The sequence below is a fragment of the Rutilus rutilus genome, assembly GCF_951802725.1.
Source record: "Rutilus rutilus genome assembly, chromosome: 3".
Lineage (NCBI taxonomy): Eukaryota > Metazoa > Chordata > Actinopteri > Cypriniformes > Leuciscidae > Rutilus > Rutilus rutilus.
In genome coordinates, this window is record NC_140211.1 from 13174685 (window position 1) to 13190128 (window position 15444).

The 15444-nt window shown below is 37.6% G+C and overlaps 1 protein-coding gene across 1 annotated transcript; it reads right to left on the reverse strand.

Moving 5' to 3' along the window:
- Positions 1-1541: 1541 nt before the first annotated feature.
- immp1l (inner mitochondrial membrane peptidase subunit 1) lies at positions 1542-15440 on the reverse strand. Its single transcript, XM_084403911.1, has 6 exons — positions 15351-15440; positions 6573-6697; positions 6383-6471; positions 6157-6283; positions 3301-3411; positions 1542-1675 (listed from the first exon to the last, which is right to left on the reverse strand). Exons 1-6 carry the CDS (start codon positions 15394-15396, stop codon positions 1613-1615), a joined length of 561 nt encoding a protein of 186 aa, XP_084260037.1. The 5' UTR covers positions 15397-15440; the 3' UTR covers positions 1542-1612.
- Between the last annotated feature and the right edge of the window lie 4 nt (positions 15441-15444).

Genomic DNA, 15444 nt, shown 5'->3' on the forward strand with positions numbered 1-15444 from the left:
ATCAGCACACAAAAACAAGTTTCAGCCAAATTAAGAGGCTCATCCCATGCAAACGGCCACGTTACTGAAAAGAAATTGTGACCGCTGTCTCACATTTGTGTTTGATGTCACATCATCCGAAGACAGACTCATCCTGGGCTGAGATCAAATGACACTGTGAAGTTTTAATTAAAACTCTTGATTAAAGAAAGACACATTCTGCTTTGAAAGAAGGACGTCAATTTCTCATTACCTTAAATGCACACATCCAAACACACCAATAAACACTGAAAAAGAAGAAAGAGCCACTGAGGGAGTTTGTCTTTGAGGAGGGAGTGTAGAAGTCTCTCTTTGGACTTAATTATGATTAAGTTTATTAATCATTACCCTCAATAGTGAATTACATTCCAGGTGTGCTTAAACCCATACTATGATGCTTCAAACACTAAACTAAATCCTCTAGGGTAGTTACACAGAGGATATATGGTTGTGGAACAGTGAAAACAAGTATCTGTCTTAAGAAGTTTTTCGGTAACACTTACTTGTGATTGTCCATTACTAACAATAAGTAACTTTGCAACTACATGTCAACTAGCAGTCATTAGTGTTAGTAAACTGTCTACTTGATATCTGCTAACACTTTGTTTTATGCTCCCCAATAGACATTCTACTGACTATAAGTCACTTTGCAAGTATGTTTTAACTTATTCTACAAACCCAAACCCTAACAGTCTATTCCTTAAGTTAGTTGACATGTAGTTGCAAAGTTTCTTATAGTTACTAGAATGACTAAAGTGGACAATCAAAATAATAAAGTGTAGCCAGTTTTGCCCTCTCAAAAACAAACAGCAAAAATAAATGCATATAAATATGGCAAAGAACTCAAGAAGTGCAAAATGGAGCTGATTAAATTCTACTATTGTAACAGGTCAACAAAATCCAGGTCAAAGGACAATGCCAACATAGCAGATGTAATATTTATACCACACAACTGCATGCGGACTATATGAATAGAATTCGAATTTGGAAGCCTGTTTCTGGCTCACAAGAGTAAAAAAAAAAAAAAAAAAAAAGAAACTGGTAATTGTGGGTTTAAAATAAGAAATAGTCACATTCGATATTAGGTCACACTCTATGAGCTTTATTTATTTATATGTTTTTTTCTTTTTCTTTTTTTTTACTCTGAAAGTGGAAACAGGCATCATCAATCAAAAGGGAAATGTCTATATACTGTCATATGCTGTTATTTTCCAGACTATTTAAGAACCCTTACAAACAGTCCTGTCCCTCAACAAACTGTGTTACCGAAACAGGCAAATATGTCAATTTATAACGCAAAAATGAAATTTCAGTGTAACAATGAGTCAGCTCTCAGCTGCACTTTTGATGAATTTGAAATCACACAAGTCTGTAATACCCATTTGAAACATTAACCGATCTTCTTAGTATTTTCACTAACATTTTAAACCATTGATTGCAACATGATGTAGTTGATATGATGCATTTGTGTTTCTTCACTATTATAAATCCTTGTTTACCTTAAACGATGAAACAGACAAGAATTATAAATAAGAATTTATTTTAAAACATTAAAAAAAATATCATTTACATTGTGACCATGAACACAGCTTCTTCATAAAATGCGCCCGTCGTTTGGACTTTCGGCCAATACGCCAACACTGTGTGGTGGCCACAACTGCAAAATAAAAGCACAGCAAAACAAAAACAATAAATAAATCATTTAATTTCATATTAAAGGAGACATATCATGCTTTTAAATTGTTCCTTTTTACATATAAATCATACATTTGTAGTCTATATAAAGCGGAACTGCAATGCTTGGGTCTGAATTCTTCATTATTATAGCTCCACAGGCCCCTTTTCTACCCCTTTTCTGATGTGCGCCTGAGAGCAACTCGTTTTGGTGCGGTCTCTTTAAATGCAATTGAGACACTTCATACCCCGCCCCCTCTCCAGTTTGCAGAGGTTCAACTCCACCCCGTTCAGCCATTTTTGTAGTTTGATAGCAGAGATACGATTATCTAGCGGCACAGACACTTTTTATTCACACGTTATTAACAAAATGTCAACAACGGAACACTTGTCCAGCCAGCCTTACATGTTCGAGCCAGAGTCGGAGCCGGAGCGAGATGAAGATGAAGACGACGAACCTGCAGAACAACGTCTTCATATGGACACATGTATTTACATATGAAACTTTGGTCTTCCGACCTTTTACCACCGTGTCGATTTATTTCGATTAATATGTGCGAGGGAGAGAGAGCAAGACAGCGTCTAGTTTGGAGACGGTGTCTTGTTTACACTTTCGCCTGGCTCTGAAGAGAGAGAGTGAGCGCGCGCGCGACCGGGTCTCTCTCTCTCTGCTCGTTCTTTCAGTTAAACATGCGCCCTTGTCACAAGCGCGGCAGTTCATCTACATTAGACGGTGTATGAAGCGTGTGGGTTACTACATCCAACAACCGAACATTTTAACTTACCCTCTCGTAACTTCTGCATCCTTTAGCTTGGACTACAAAATTGCAGCGAGAAATAAAAATGGCGGATTGCTCGAAGTGTTGGGCCGGAAGTCAATGTCCTTATTTGGCAGTTCCGCTGCAAATACTGTGACGTAATAGTTAAAAAAACGTCATAGATAACAGAAAAATCGGAAAAGGTTGAAAAATATGACCAAAACAGAATATAAAGATATCAACGAAGCACCTGAAGAGAATAATTTCATATTTTCTGTACTTCTAAACACTCCAAATATACAACAAAATGCATTTAAGGGCTAAAAAAGTGCATTTGGCATGATATGTCCCCTTTAAATGAAACAGTGAAATGCAACAATGAAACAGTTCATATTAACTGTTAAAAATTAAATTAAATTAATTTAAATATAGCATTAATCTACTTTATATTATAGTGCAGAAACAACACCTTTTCCTTATAAGACCCTGTAAGAAGAAAACACCCCTGTATCATTTGCCTTTGAGTTTCCAATCAAGGGCTGACAGAAGGTGAGGAGACCTGTTTACAGGGTCACGGGCACATGACGCTATACGAGACGACAGCTGAAAACAGTTTCAAATGAAGACGGCACACTATTTTTTAGCTAGTTACAGGATAACCTTAGTATGAAATACTTTATTTGAATTTACAATAAAAGTAAAATTGAGTATTTCTTGTTTGAGGAAAAACAATACCTCACATGAAGAAGAAAAGAACAACATAAAATGGCAACAGTTCAAACTCAAAAAGCTTGAGGTTTGGCCTTTGGGGAAGCGTATAGGTCAAGAAACGAGACTGTATCCTCATTACCTTTAAGCAAACACGTCCTCGGATCAAGGCATAGGGAATTGGGCCATAGCTTCGGGAATCTGTGGAATTCCGAAGGTTATCGCCTTCCAGCCACACATGCCCTCTTGGTACCTAGATTACAGTACGATGGGAAGAGCAAAATGTTAAATCACAAATCTAACTGAAAATTAATGTGATTTATTTCGGATTGCAGGCACACCAAAACTGAGGTCTAAAATGATCCTTTGACAACACACAATATTGGTTCTCCTGGATTAGAGGATAAAGAAGAAGTTCCTAACAGTGAGAAAGTTCACATGACTTAACTGCTCATCTCAGATGGGAATGGGATCATTTTTACTGACCGCTGGGGCCCCACACCCCCCCCTCCCTTTATCCTCTCGGTGAGGGGTGAAGCCACGCCTCCATGAGCTGCTCCATGGGTCTAGACCACGGACAGACCTGCCAGGCTGGGCTGGCAACCGAGCGAATCCTGATCCACACTGACATCAATTAGGAATAATCTCATCACACAGGGAGAGTGGGGCTGTCAAGCCCCTAATTAAGTCCCCTCCACCCCCTCTATATGTGAGGCGAGGGTGAACAACACATCACGTTGTCATTATAAACATAAGAGTATGGAGATGCCTATCTGGCACTGACCAAACTTTAATAATCATTTTTATAGCCCCCCACCCCCCCTGCAGAGTTCTGAAAATTCCAAATAATCATATGAAGATTTCCACACAGTAGGATTTAATGTGCTCTACTGTTAAGAAAGCATACTTACGGTCGCACCAGATATCTAAGAAAGCCGTTTCATGCTTCAAATGTGTGAAAAACAAAAACAAACATGACTTGCAAAATGATTTGCTGACCTTCTGTATTGCAAACAAAACTCATCATTGACAAATGCGAAAAGAACCGTGATTATAAACATATGTCAGCATGTATTCGTCTTGCAGTCGACTCTCATTAGCATGAAAACATATGTTTGATCCCATCCACAAGAAATCTCAGCCCGTCGTCATCTGCTGTTCAGAAGCGAAGCTTTTGTCCTATCTGTCAGCCAAGCATGCGAGACTTCACACCATACTGTGACCAGACACAAATGTTGACAATCCTGCATTCGATCTTACAAATGGGAGGCATGTTAGAAACATCTTGATTCTGGTCAACAAAACACCTCTACAACTAATGTAAATTAGTATAGGGCTTGTCTTATCTTTGACTTGCTTTCCTAACTTTGTTTTACCCTACAACTTTGAATAAACATTTTTTTTTGGTAACTGAATAGAGTCCTACAAGGATTATGTCATGTTGTAGCCCAAACCAGAAGTTCGCATCACCCTTGTTCCCTTGATAAAATACCAAAGGGGCTGATTTTGCCAGGATCGGACGAACCATCGGTTCGCCATGTAGAATTTTGTCAGAAATTGCAGTATCTTTTAAACGATTTGACATACAGTATCGCCACAAAATTAGATACGGATCGTCGACAGCATGTCCTGAAGGTACCTGAGAAGTTCAGCTCCACTTAGTGTTCCTGAGATATAAGGATTTTTGCAAAAACACTTATAACTTTTGAAAACATTGTCCAAAATGTGTCCTTTTGTTCCCCTGCTTATGCCAATTCCGACAAGATCGACATTTTTCATCAATGTGCCTGTCCGCCATATTAAAGTAAACGAAATTAGTTAGTTAGCTTGGCATGCTAATTGGTTGCTAACTGCATGCTAACTTTTAGGACTCATTCCTGCAGCTCTCTACTGAACACTATCACACATTTTCTCCTGTTTATACTGTAGGTCTTGTCCATTAACATATTGTGGTTTGGAGACATGCAGTGAAAAACAGCTGCCTAAGATCACACAGCCAAATCGGTAATTAGCCTTCTATCTTTGATTGACAAATCCTTTACTTTCCCGAAGGCATTTTATATAGAGAAACAAACAAATCATCCTGTCATACTGAAGGTAGTATTTACTTGCCAAGATTGTTTTTTTTTACTAAAACGTTTATAAAGTATTGATATTTCCGTGTTGTTAGATACCACAAAGTCACAGATTTGACTTATTATATTAGCATTAGTTGTGTTTTCTGTCAACTATAAATAAGAATCAACATGAAACAACAACTGTGACCTTGCAACTAAAAAGCAGCAAAACAAAATGGCCATTAGGCTATTCTGCAATCAGAATGAAATCAGAATGCAAATAAATGCAAGAAAGAAGACAATCGCAATTCAATATGTAAATAATCGCTGTTAATTTTGAAACTTTCAAACTTTAATCTTAGATTTTAAAAGGAGAAGAAAAAGTATCAGAACATTGATGCCTAGTAATTGGTCTGCAATTCACTAAATTGTCATTGTGATCGGTTTGGGTTTGACTAGTACTGAGAGACTGAGCAAACTTCTACAATCTTTTTTTAGCTGAGGGTTTGTATCTCTTTACCTTAAAGGACTCCAGTGACAGGCCTTTCTTTCTCTCCTTTCTCTTCATCACTTGCTCTACTCATCTGTCACTAACACTAACAGCTTCGGGAAAAATTACAGGTCAGAACCGCACACAGGCAAGGTGAAAAAAAAGAAAGAAAAACAAGTGATACCAAAAAGCAATAACAGCTAGGCCTATTTCAGTGAAAGCTATGCTCTCTCTGGACCAATAATAACTGAGAAACAAGCATTTGTTTCTTCCATAAGGTAAACGTTTTACCCAAAGGATGTGAATGCATGTGAAATTTAAATGCATACACCTTAAGAGTAAACACAGTGGTTCATACTAAAAGAAGAAAAAAACGTAGTTGAAGACTTCAGAAAGTGTCTATGCATTATGAAGGCAGAGCTCGTGTCAGTGCACTACAGTAGATACTCACGTAAGTGTGTGTTTTAAACATATCAGATGGTCCACTGGTGCAGACTTTGTCCCCCTCCAGTCCGATCACTCTTTTACAGATGTTCATCTTCGGGTCAAAAGGACTTTTGGCTATTACAATATCCCCTCTGGAAGAATGTAACAGGTGAGGTCAAAAATAAAGCCAATAGTTTGGCATGAAAGTATGATCAAAATATCACTTTAGTAAACATTTCATACACACTCACTTTTGTATTCGACAGAGGTGACGGCTTACTCGTTCTGAGAAAACCACATCGTGGTTAGTGATGGTGGGTTCCATGGAAGGTCCTGAACACTGTTGTACAGTAGGTGCATTGTGGGTAGCATTAAGAATTTATATGTATTTCTTTGTCTGTTTCACCAAATGAGTTGACTAAACATCTCCAAGAAACTTACCGACACAAATTCACCAATATACTCAAAGGCACAGTGGGCGATGCAGCCATACTGGACGGTGTAACCACCAAAGCTAACTGTCTTCACAAAGAAACCACGAAACATCCTGCCACTCCTCAGAAATGCTGAAATAAATAAAAATAGTCTATATTTAAAAATAATCATTCACAACCAGCATTAATATTGTCATGCAGGAGAGATTTGAGCACATTTACTGATTTCCTTCGAGTTCTAAACCAGGTTGATGAAAATTAAAGTCTGAGATTAAAACTTTAATTTCGTTTTCAGGAATAGTGACAAGAAATTACCAGAGTGGAAATGGAAAAGGGAAGTCGACTCGGCATGAAATGTACAGTTATTTTCTAAATGCATCTTATTGTGAACGATTCATCCATGCAAATATTAATTTTTTAGTTTGTAATTTTCAATTATAATATCATCACCTACATAAGAATGAAGCATGTGCAAATTTTTGCATTTTCAAAATGTCTGAACGGCTAGTTGAACTGGTTTGTTCACTCGGTTTTATTATATCTTATTAAATAGCACATGCTTGTGTATAGCAGTGTTGTTAGTTATTGTTAACTTTAAATTATTTTCAGAGTAATTGAAATAAAGCTGTAAAATAAAACGGTAACACTTTACAATAAAGTTCAATACAATTGTTAGCTAGCTGCTTAGTTGATATAACGAACTATGAAAAATTCTTAAAGCATTTATTAATTTTAGTTAATGTAGCCTACATTTCAAAATGTACTAATACATTAATAAAATCAAAAATTGTATGTTTATACTATTTAATGGATTTGAGCTAACATGATTTGTTTTAACATATTTTTATTACCCAATGTCAACAAAGAGTAATACATAAGTTAACAAATGCATAGCTCATTTTTAGGTAATGCATTAACTAATGTTAACTAATAGGACCTAATTGTAAAGTGTTACCAATAAAACATTACTTGAAAAACACAAACTAATAAAAAAATATTTGAAGGAATAGATGAAAATCAAAAAATAGGAAAATTGTCATTACTTACCCTCAAGTTGTTCCAAACCTGTATTCATTTTTTTTTATTCTGTTTAAAGAATGTTGGTAACCAAACAGTTGACAGAACCCATCGACTTCCATGGTAGGAAAACAAAAAATACTACGGAAGTCAATGGCTACCGTCAACTGTTTGGTTACCAACATTTTTTTAAATATCATCTTTTATATCTCATACAACTTGACTTGAGGGTGAGTAAATGATGACAACATTTTCATTTTTGGGTGAACTATACCTTTAAAATGTTTTTTTTTATTTTTTTTGTTGAAAATATCTAAATAAATGCTAATTAAAATTATTAATAAATACTATGATAGTATAGAAATAAAACTAAAATAATATGTATGGCGCTTTCAAGACACATTAATTAAATCCCACATTTAGATTGTAACATCATAAATTAATATTTGTATTAATTATCAAATGATTAGTAGACTATATAAAGAGCACCACAGCTCTGGAGCTTTAACCGCTACACCGTGACTCCAAATGAAAATTTGCATGGCAATTCTCAATTGGAAATCTCACTCAGTGCCAAAAACTGACGACACATGCCTGTGCCAGAGGGTCGAAAGTGGCTTTTAAACACTTTGTCACTGAGGTGGTGTTGGTGGGGAAATGCACCTCACACATTTAATGCTAACGGTTAAAACTGTGAAACCAAAGTGATCATTAGAGATGGTGTTTCATTCTCAGTAGCCTCTACAACCCATCAACAAGGCACAAAGGTCGCTCTTTGTGCCTTGTTGATGGGTTGGGCATCTGACCCTGTCTGAGACAACCCAATCTACACCTGTGGGAGCAGGTGACAGCGCTTGCAGGCACAGGTTCATCTCCTCGAACTCAAAAAAAAAAAAAAAAAGAGTTACGCTATGGCCATAGCAACAGAACACAAGGTCCTTTGTTTGTCCTCGCACCCCGGCTCTTTAACTGATAAAACTGTGGTGCATTGTCTGAATAAACAGTCCATCCTCACTCAAACTATTGACTTTTCCTTGGCCATCAAGCTAGCAGGGTGAGTGAGTCAATAAAGGTCATGTTTGGATGTTTGTACACATCCATGAAACCTCGCTTGGCAGATAAACAGCTCAAAAGATAAACCAACACTTCAATAGCGTGCCGTTTGTCGGTTTACAGGCTGGTTCATAACAAGAAACTCTAAAAATCGAGCTCTTGCGCAATTAGAAAACGAATCTTCAGAAGAACAACCGCGCTGGATGTCCAATGAAGGATAAACCTCAATCTTTTCTCCTGAAACAAACCAAAGGAATTAAGGCGACCCGGCCGAGCAGAAACTAAACGAAACCGAGCCCTATCCCAAAAGCCCCTATTGCCACGGGAATGACATCTCCAATATGGGGCGGAATTAATCCCCCTGTCCCCTACTTCCTCCATCTCAGTCCCAGGCCAAGTGTCAGGTGTCTGTCTCCGTGTGTCATGGAAAGTGCTACACCTAATCCCATTACCCACCAGCCATCTCTTCGCCCCATACCTCCGTCCCCGACACCCCTTTCAATCCATTCCGGTCAGACATTGAATCCACACCTTTGAATCCTCATAATTACGTCTGATACCCCCAACACAAACACGGTGTACGAGAGTTAGCTCTTCTACCCAAAGGCCCCCTCCGTCCAGGGATGTTTCTGCCTGACTGGATGTAGTCGTATCTCAGGGAGGCAGTGAAAGGGCCAGCTGTTGTTTTGCTTATCAAACTCCAGGGTGGGGCGAACAAACTATTGTTTCTGGGCCGTTTTCCCTGCCAATTGATAGTGTGCACAGATACTCTGCCTAAACTATAACACATACTGTGTGCTTTCCTTTTAAATCGCTATGCTCGTTATAAAGTGCATCTTTTGGGACAAAACAATTATCATCATTTTAATAGTAAATTCTAGGGTAAATATGGGTAGTTGGTAACCCGTAAGTTACTCTATACGGTGAAAAACTGTAATAAATCTAATGGGACATTTCATGTAGTTTTACAGTAATTTTCCAGGGGTGTTTTAAAAGAGGTGAATTTAAAGACGCAACTTTTCTGAGGATATTGCTGTGCAAACTGTCTAAAAACTAAAGCAAATAAAGTATTTTAAATTGTAATAATTTTTCACAATATTACTGTTTTAACTTAGTGAGCATATGGGTCTTCTTTCAAAAATATTTAAAATCGTACCCACCCCAAACATTATATATACGCGTATATACAAACTATTAAACAATAGACAACAAGTCGACTCGACTCGACATGATTCAGATTCTGTTAACAACAAAGCATGTTGATCCAGAAATATTCCTTTAGTTCTCTCCATCATTTTACTTTAATCTGATTGGCTCTATCTTTCATTCTCATCCTGACCCTAAGAGACTGTCAAGGCTCATAGACCAGCTCGGCAGAATGTGTTGCGGAGAACACAGCATCCCCAACTACCGTCTAGTCGTCCAATCACCAGCACGTTACTGTTGTGGGCGTCCAGCATAGGTGAGGATTAAGGATTTAGCATAATAAGATTACACGGCCAGTGAATGATATCAAGAGACAGTCCATATGCGGCCGCCTGGTTTTCCACTGGCACCCTGTGTGTGTGTGCGAGAGACTGGGTGAGTCAGCTGCTTGAAATCAAATGGAGTTTAGCCAAAATCAAACAGACCTTCAGACAATTGAGATTAAATCTCTATTTCTGAACATTCCCCTGTGTGTTCGGAACAAGCACTATCTGCCACATGATTCCCTAGACGGGGAAGTGACGGACCAAAATGAATTTTATCTAACAATTGGATAATTAACTCCAAGTCTCCCCTTAATCCAGGATTACACAGTACAATGTATATATATATATTTGCAACACAGAGTCACATAGAGCATCTCTGGAGAGCCATCTGTGGCCCCGGACCCCCAAAACCCATAATGCAACAGAAGGGAGAAAGGGTTCCCAGAGAGCGGAGAAGCAGGTGGCATCAAAATGCCCTTTTAATCCTATAAATCTGTTGTAAAAACAAACTTCTGAAATTGAACAAATCTCTTGAGAGTGAGCGGTCATCGATGTTGGTTTAGCAGCATTTAATCTGATAAACTGCTCTAAAAAATTTGATAATTTGTCTTGGCAACAAGTATGACAATAACTAAAAAAATAAGAGTTAAAAAAACCCGTTGCATCATGTCTTGAACTCATGGCATGAGTGTTGCCTTAATATGGCAGCTCAAGTAAAAACAAAAAGTTCAAATATATGAAACAGTTTAATAGACCCTGCATATAGACACTCATATCCATTCAGTTGCACATCTGTTTTAGCAAAAAAATGCACTTATTTATTAAAACACACCTTATAGATCGGATTATCATGCACCGAAATTATTATTTTTTTACCAAAACCTAAATTAAAACAGTCAAAGCGCTATTTAAACATTTTGGCCTACAAAACTATTTCGGAGGAAACCAAAATATTTGCCTAAGTTTGCCTATTCTGGTTCATCACTACAATACTGAACAGTAGAGTTAAGACATTTGATTTTCCAAAATAATACAATTACACCATCAGTACACAATAAATGTATAACTTTGGAAAATCAACTGCGTTTTTAAAACCCTCTCAGCTGATATCATTTGGAGGCACACGTTTCAAATATTGCAGTAAAAATCTGAGATTTCCCTTTAAGAGTCAATTACAGTGCAGTATATATAAAAGCAAAGTGTGCAAACACCAATTCAGGCATTGAGACTGATGTCACACTTGTGTAAAGGTCACTATGACTCCGTGCCACCATCTAATGTGCTTACACTCCGCTGACCTCCTGAAATGGCAAAGAAAATAAACAGCAGCCCAGGTGACAGTGGAAACGATGCAGTGCTGTATTTCTGAGCGCCATTGTTCATGATTGCCGGACATTCAGAACTAAAATTATTACAAGAAAATTTGGTACAGAAATAGTCATTTACTAGTGCATTGACAGAAAATAGCTCCTCTCTGATACAGAGCAAAAAACAATTAATATAGCCTATAAGTTTACATTTACAAGCATTCCTATTGCCATTAAAGGGTTAGTTCACCCAATTCTGTCAGTAATTACTCAACCTCATGTTGTTCCGACCCCATAAGACTTTCGTTCATCTTCGGAACTCAAATTAAGATATTTTTGATGAAATCTGAGAGCTGGCTCACTCCTACAGTACATAGGATGCTAGGTAATTGCATCTGCCATCCCAGAAAAGTTAGTAAAGACATTGTTAAAATAGTCCAAGTGACTACAGTGGCCCAAAAATACCCCCCAAAAAAGAACTACTTTATTCAACTATTCATTTTCTTCCATGTGGGCCTCTGACGTGAGTTCACGAGAGCGCCACGACGCATGCGCGAGAACTGAGAAGATGATGCTACCGATCATACGATGGGAAAGTGTGAAAGGTAAGCCATTCATTTTTTGGCAATTGTAAGGCACTTTTAAGTTTTCTCGTTGGTTTCTCACAATTCGGACATCCAGGAAATGCACACTTTAGAACCTTTTTAAACACTACATCGAGACCCATCTGCGTCATCTTCTCAGTTCTCGCGCATGCGTCGTGGCGCTCTCGTGAACTCACATCACAGGCCCACATGGAAGAAAACTAATAGTTGAATAAAGTCGTTATTTTGGGGGGGGGGTTTGCGCACAAAAAGTATTCTCTTCGCTTGATAAACTTAAGGTTGAGCCACTGTAGTCACTTGGACTATTTTAACGATGTCTTTACTAACTTTTCTGGGCCGGCAGATGAAATTACCCAGCAGCCTATGGAGGAGTGAGCCAGCTAAAAATATCTTAATTTGAGCTCCGAAGATGAACGAAAGTTTGGAACAACTTGGGGGTGAGTAACTACTGACAGAATTTTCATTTTTGGGTGAACTAACCCTTTAATTGTAATAATCCAGTGAGATTTTTGTATGCACAAGGAATCGGACAACAGCCGGTGCTCCACACGGAGATCTGATCTCACCATCATCGAGTCCATCTGGGATTACATGAAGAATCAGAAAACTGAGGCAGACTAAATCCAGAAGAACTTCCAACAACTCCAAGATGCTTGAAGAAACCTACCTGCAAAGCTACAGTATACTGTGAAAAAGTTTTAGGCACTTGTGTATTAGGCCTACTTCTATTAGCTAAATCAAATTAATGTGTGACCACCCATTGCGTTTAAAACAGCTTTTGTCCAGGTACACTTGCTTTTGTACACATAGTTTTTCAGGTATCTTTGTTGGTAGGTTTCTTCAAGCGTCTTGCAGATGGTGAGATCAGATCTCCATGTGGAGCACCGGCTGTTGTCAGACTCCTTGTGCGTACAAAAATCTCACTGGATTATTACATTTAATGGAAAAATGAATGTTTGGAAATGTAAACTGATATTTCCTTCAGACACACTACAGCAAAAGATACAAACAACTGGCTTAAAACCTTTTTTTTTGGTGAAGATACTAACATGCCTAAGATAGATTTTCAAATGAATTGTTTAATGTTTAATATCTTAAAACTTTAAAATATTATTTGGAAGGACAGCGGATGGTGTGAAATTAGTAGAAAAAAAAGTGAGGAATCCAATCGCAAGGCTTGCTTCACAGCTTCTTATCACAGCACATCTGAATTTAGACATACATGAGGAGCTCGACTTTGGGAGCTTCTGTGGGACTTAAGAAGATTACATAGATTCGAATAGTGTTAACTAAGATGGCGTTCCCCCGAGAACCCAGATGGAAGGAAGATGAGGAGGGGGGAACACTCTGATGTTCTCGATCTGTGTGGCAGAAGGCAGCTGAGGGTGGCCTGTCTCGCACTGCTCTTCTTTGTTCTCAATGGATCGGAGAACTTTGAGATTTGGCAATCGGGAGGCTATCGGTGCAACTATCAAAAAGAGGCTGGTGGATTGAGCTGGGATGGTGACACCTGGTTGCTGGTTGATGGAGGACAGATGTCAGCACGCATGACAGAAAGGAAACCTCCCTCAATCACATCATTTTTACAACAGTCCAATGGAAATCAAATGAATTTTAAAAGGAAGATAATGAATAAAGCCAATTACAGAGTCAATCCCCGTAAATATGAACAAAAGCGAAGCAATTTCAAAGGATGCTGAGCTAGTTCTGTAACAATGACGTGACATAAAGAGACTAATCTTTATTAAAATGACCTTTGACTGCAGCCTGAACCCAAGATGGAGCTGAAAGGCAAACAGATCTTATCAGATGTGCCAAGTTAGGCCTTCTGTTATGGGTGAAAGAGAAACCTTACAATTCTCTATTCATTTAAATGCCCATCCCTACCAATTAGCCTGCTTTGTTTTTACAGGATAGATATCCTTTATTTCGTATTGGAAAAAATTCAGATTGATGCAGTTTTTGGAGGAGAGAATAAAATGACCTTCCTGTGGGTCACAAATAATAGTTACCACAACACTATAATTGTCCTGGCATCCAAGATTATTGCTTTCCTTTCAACACTAACGCATACAATCCCTCCGCAGATGACAATCTGACTTCCCTTCTGAGCAATGCCACTATATTCTTAACCTCAGATTGTAGTAGCAAAGAGAATCACGTTGGGGAAACCCAAACAAGCTGCTCAGGAAACATTTGACATGTTATGACTGTTAGCATTAGCACTGTGTGGAACAATCAGATATGAGTTGATAAAGCTGACATAATAAAAATAACATAAGCGATACCAGCATCTGGACAAACTAAAAAGAGTACCGTAACACTGAATGGTCCTGTCTAGTGGAGATGTAGCATTTTCATGTACAGAAATTAGCAAAAAAGGAACCAAAACTATCAATGATAAGACACCCACTTTTATGATGGATAACATCACCGTTATTCTATATGGATGTTATTATGTAAGAAACTACCACAGCAATGCAGGGAATAGTGTATTGTGTGTGAGTGTGTGTATTGGGTGTGTGTGTAATGTACATTTAATGTGTATATGTGTGTATAAATATAAAAAATGTTTGGGGTCAGTAAGATGTATTTTCTCACCAAGGCTGAATTTATTTGATGAGAAATACAGTAAAACAGCAATATTGTGAAATATTACAATTGAAAAAAAAAAAAATGAAAAAAATTTTTTTTTATATATATATATATATATATATATATATATATATATATATATATATATATTATTTATTTATTTTTTATTGATGTTTTAAAATGTAATGTATTCCTTTATCAGCATCATTACTGCAGTCTTCAGTGTCACATGATCCTTCAGAAATCATTCTAATATGATGATTTGCTGCACAAGAAACATTTCTTATTATGATCAATGTTGAAAACAGTTGTGGTATTGAATAGAAGGTTCAGAAGAACAGTATTTATTTCAGAACCATTTTTACTATTATATTTTTAATAGTAGGCTATATATATTTGCGATTACATACTATTAAAAATATAATAGTAAAAATAGTTCTGATTCTTTATTCTGATTCTGACACGTATGCAAGCTTGCATCTTGATTCATTGTGCAATTAATTAATCAATAAATATACCGTTACAATGGCAGCTTCATCTTTTACAGTCACCGGTGATGAATCTGCTTACAACATTTTATAAGTCTTGGCTAAAGTACAAGGGCAGCAAGGTTTTGTGTAGCTGTCGGGTAGCTGTCAGTTTTGAAACATCGATGGCATAAATATGATCTACAGCAGTAAAGTCATGTTTGATGGAATTATAATAAACACTATAGTAATTTGTACAGTAATCCTACCTGATTCGTGCACATTGACAGCGTGCTGTTTGTATTCCTTGATCATATGTTCACTACGCAGCTGCAGTCAACCTTGAACTCCATTGCGTCATCG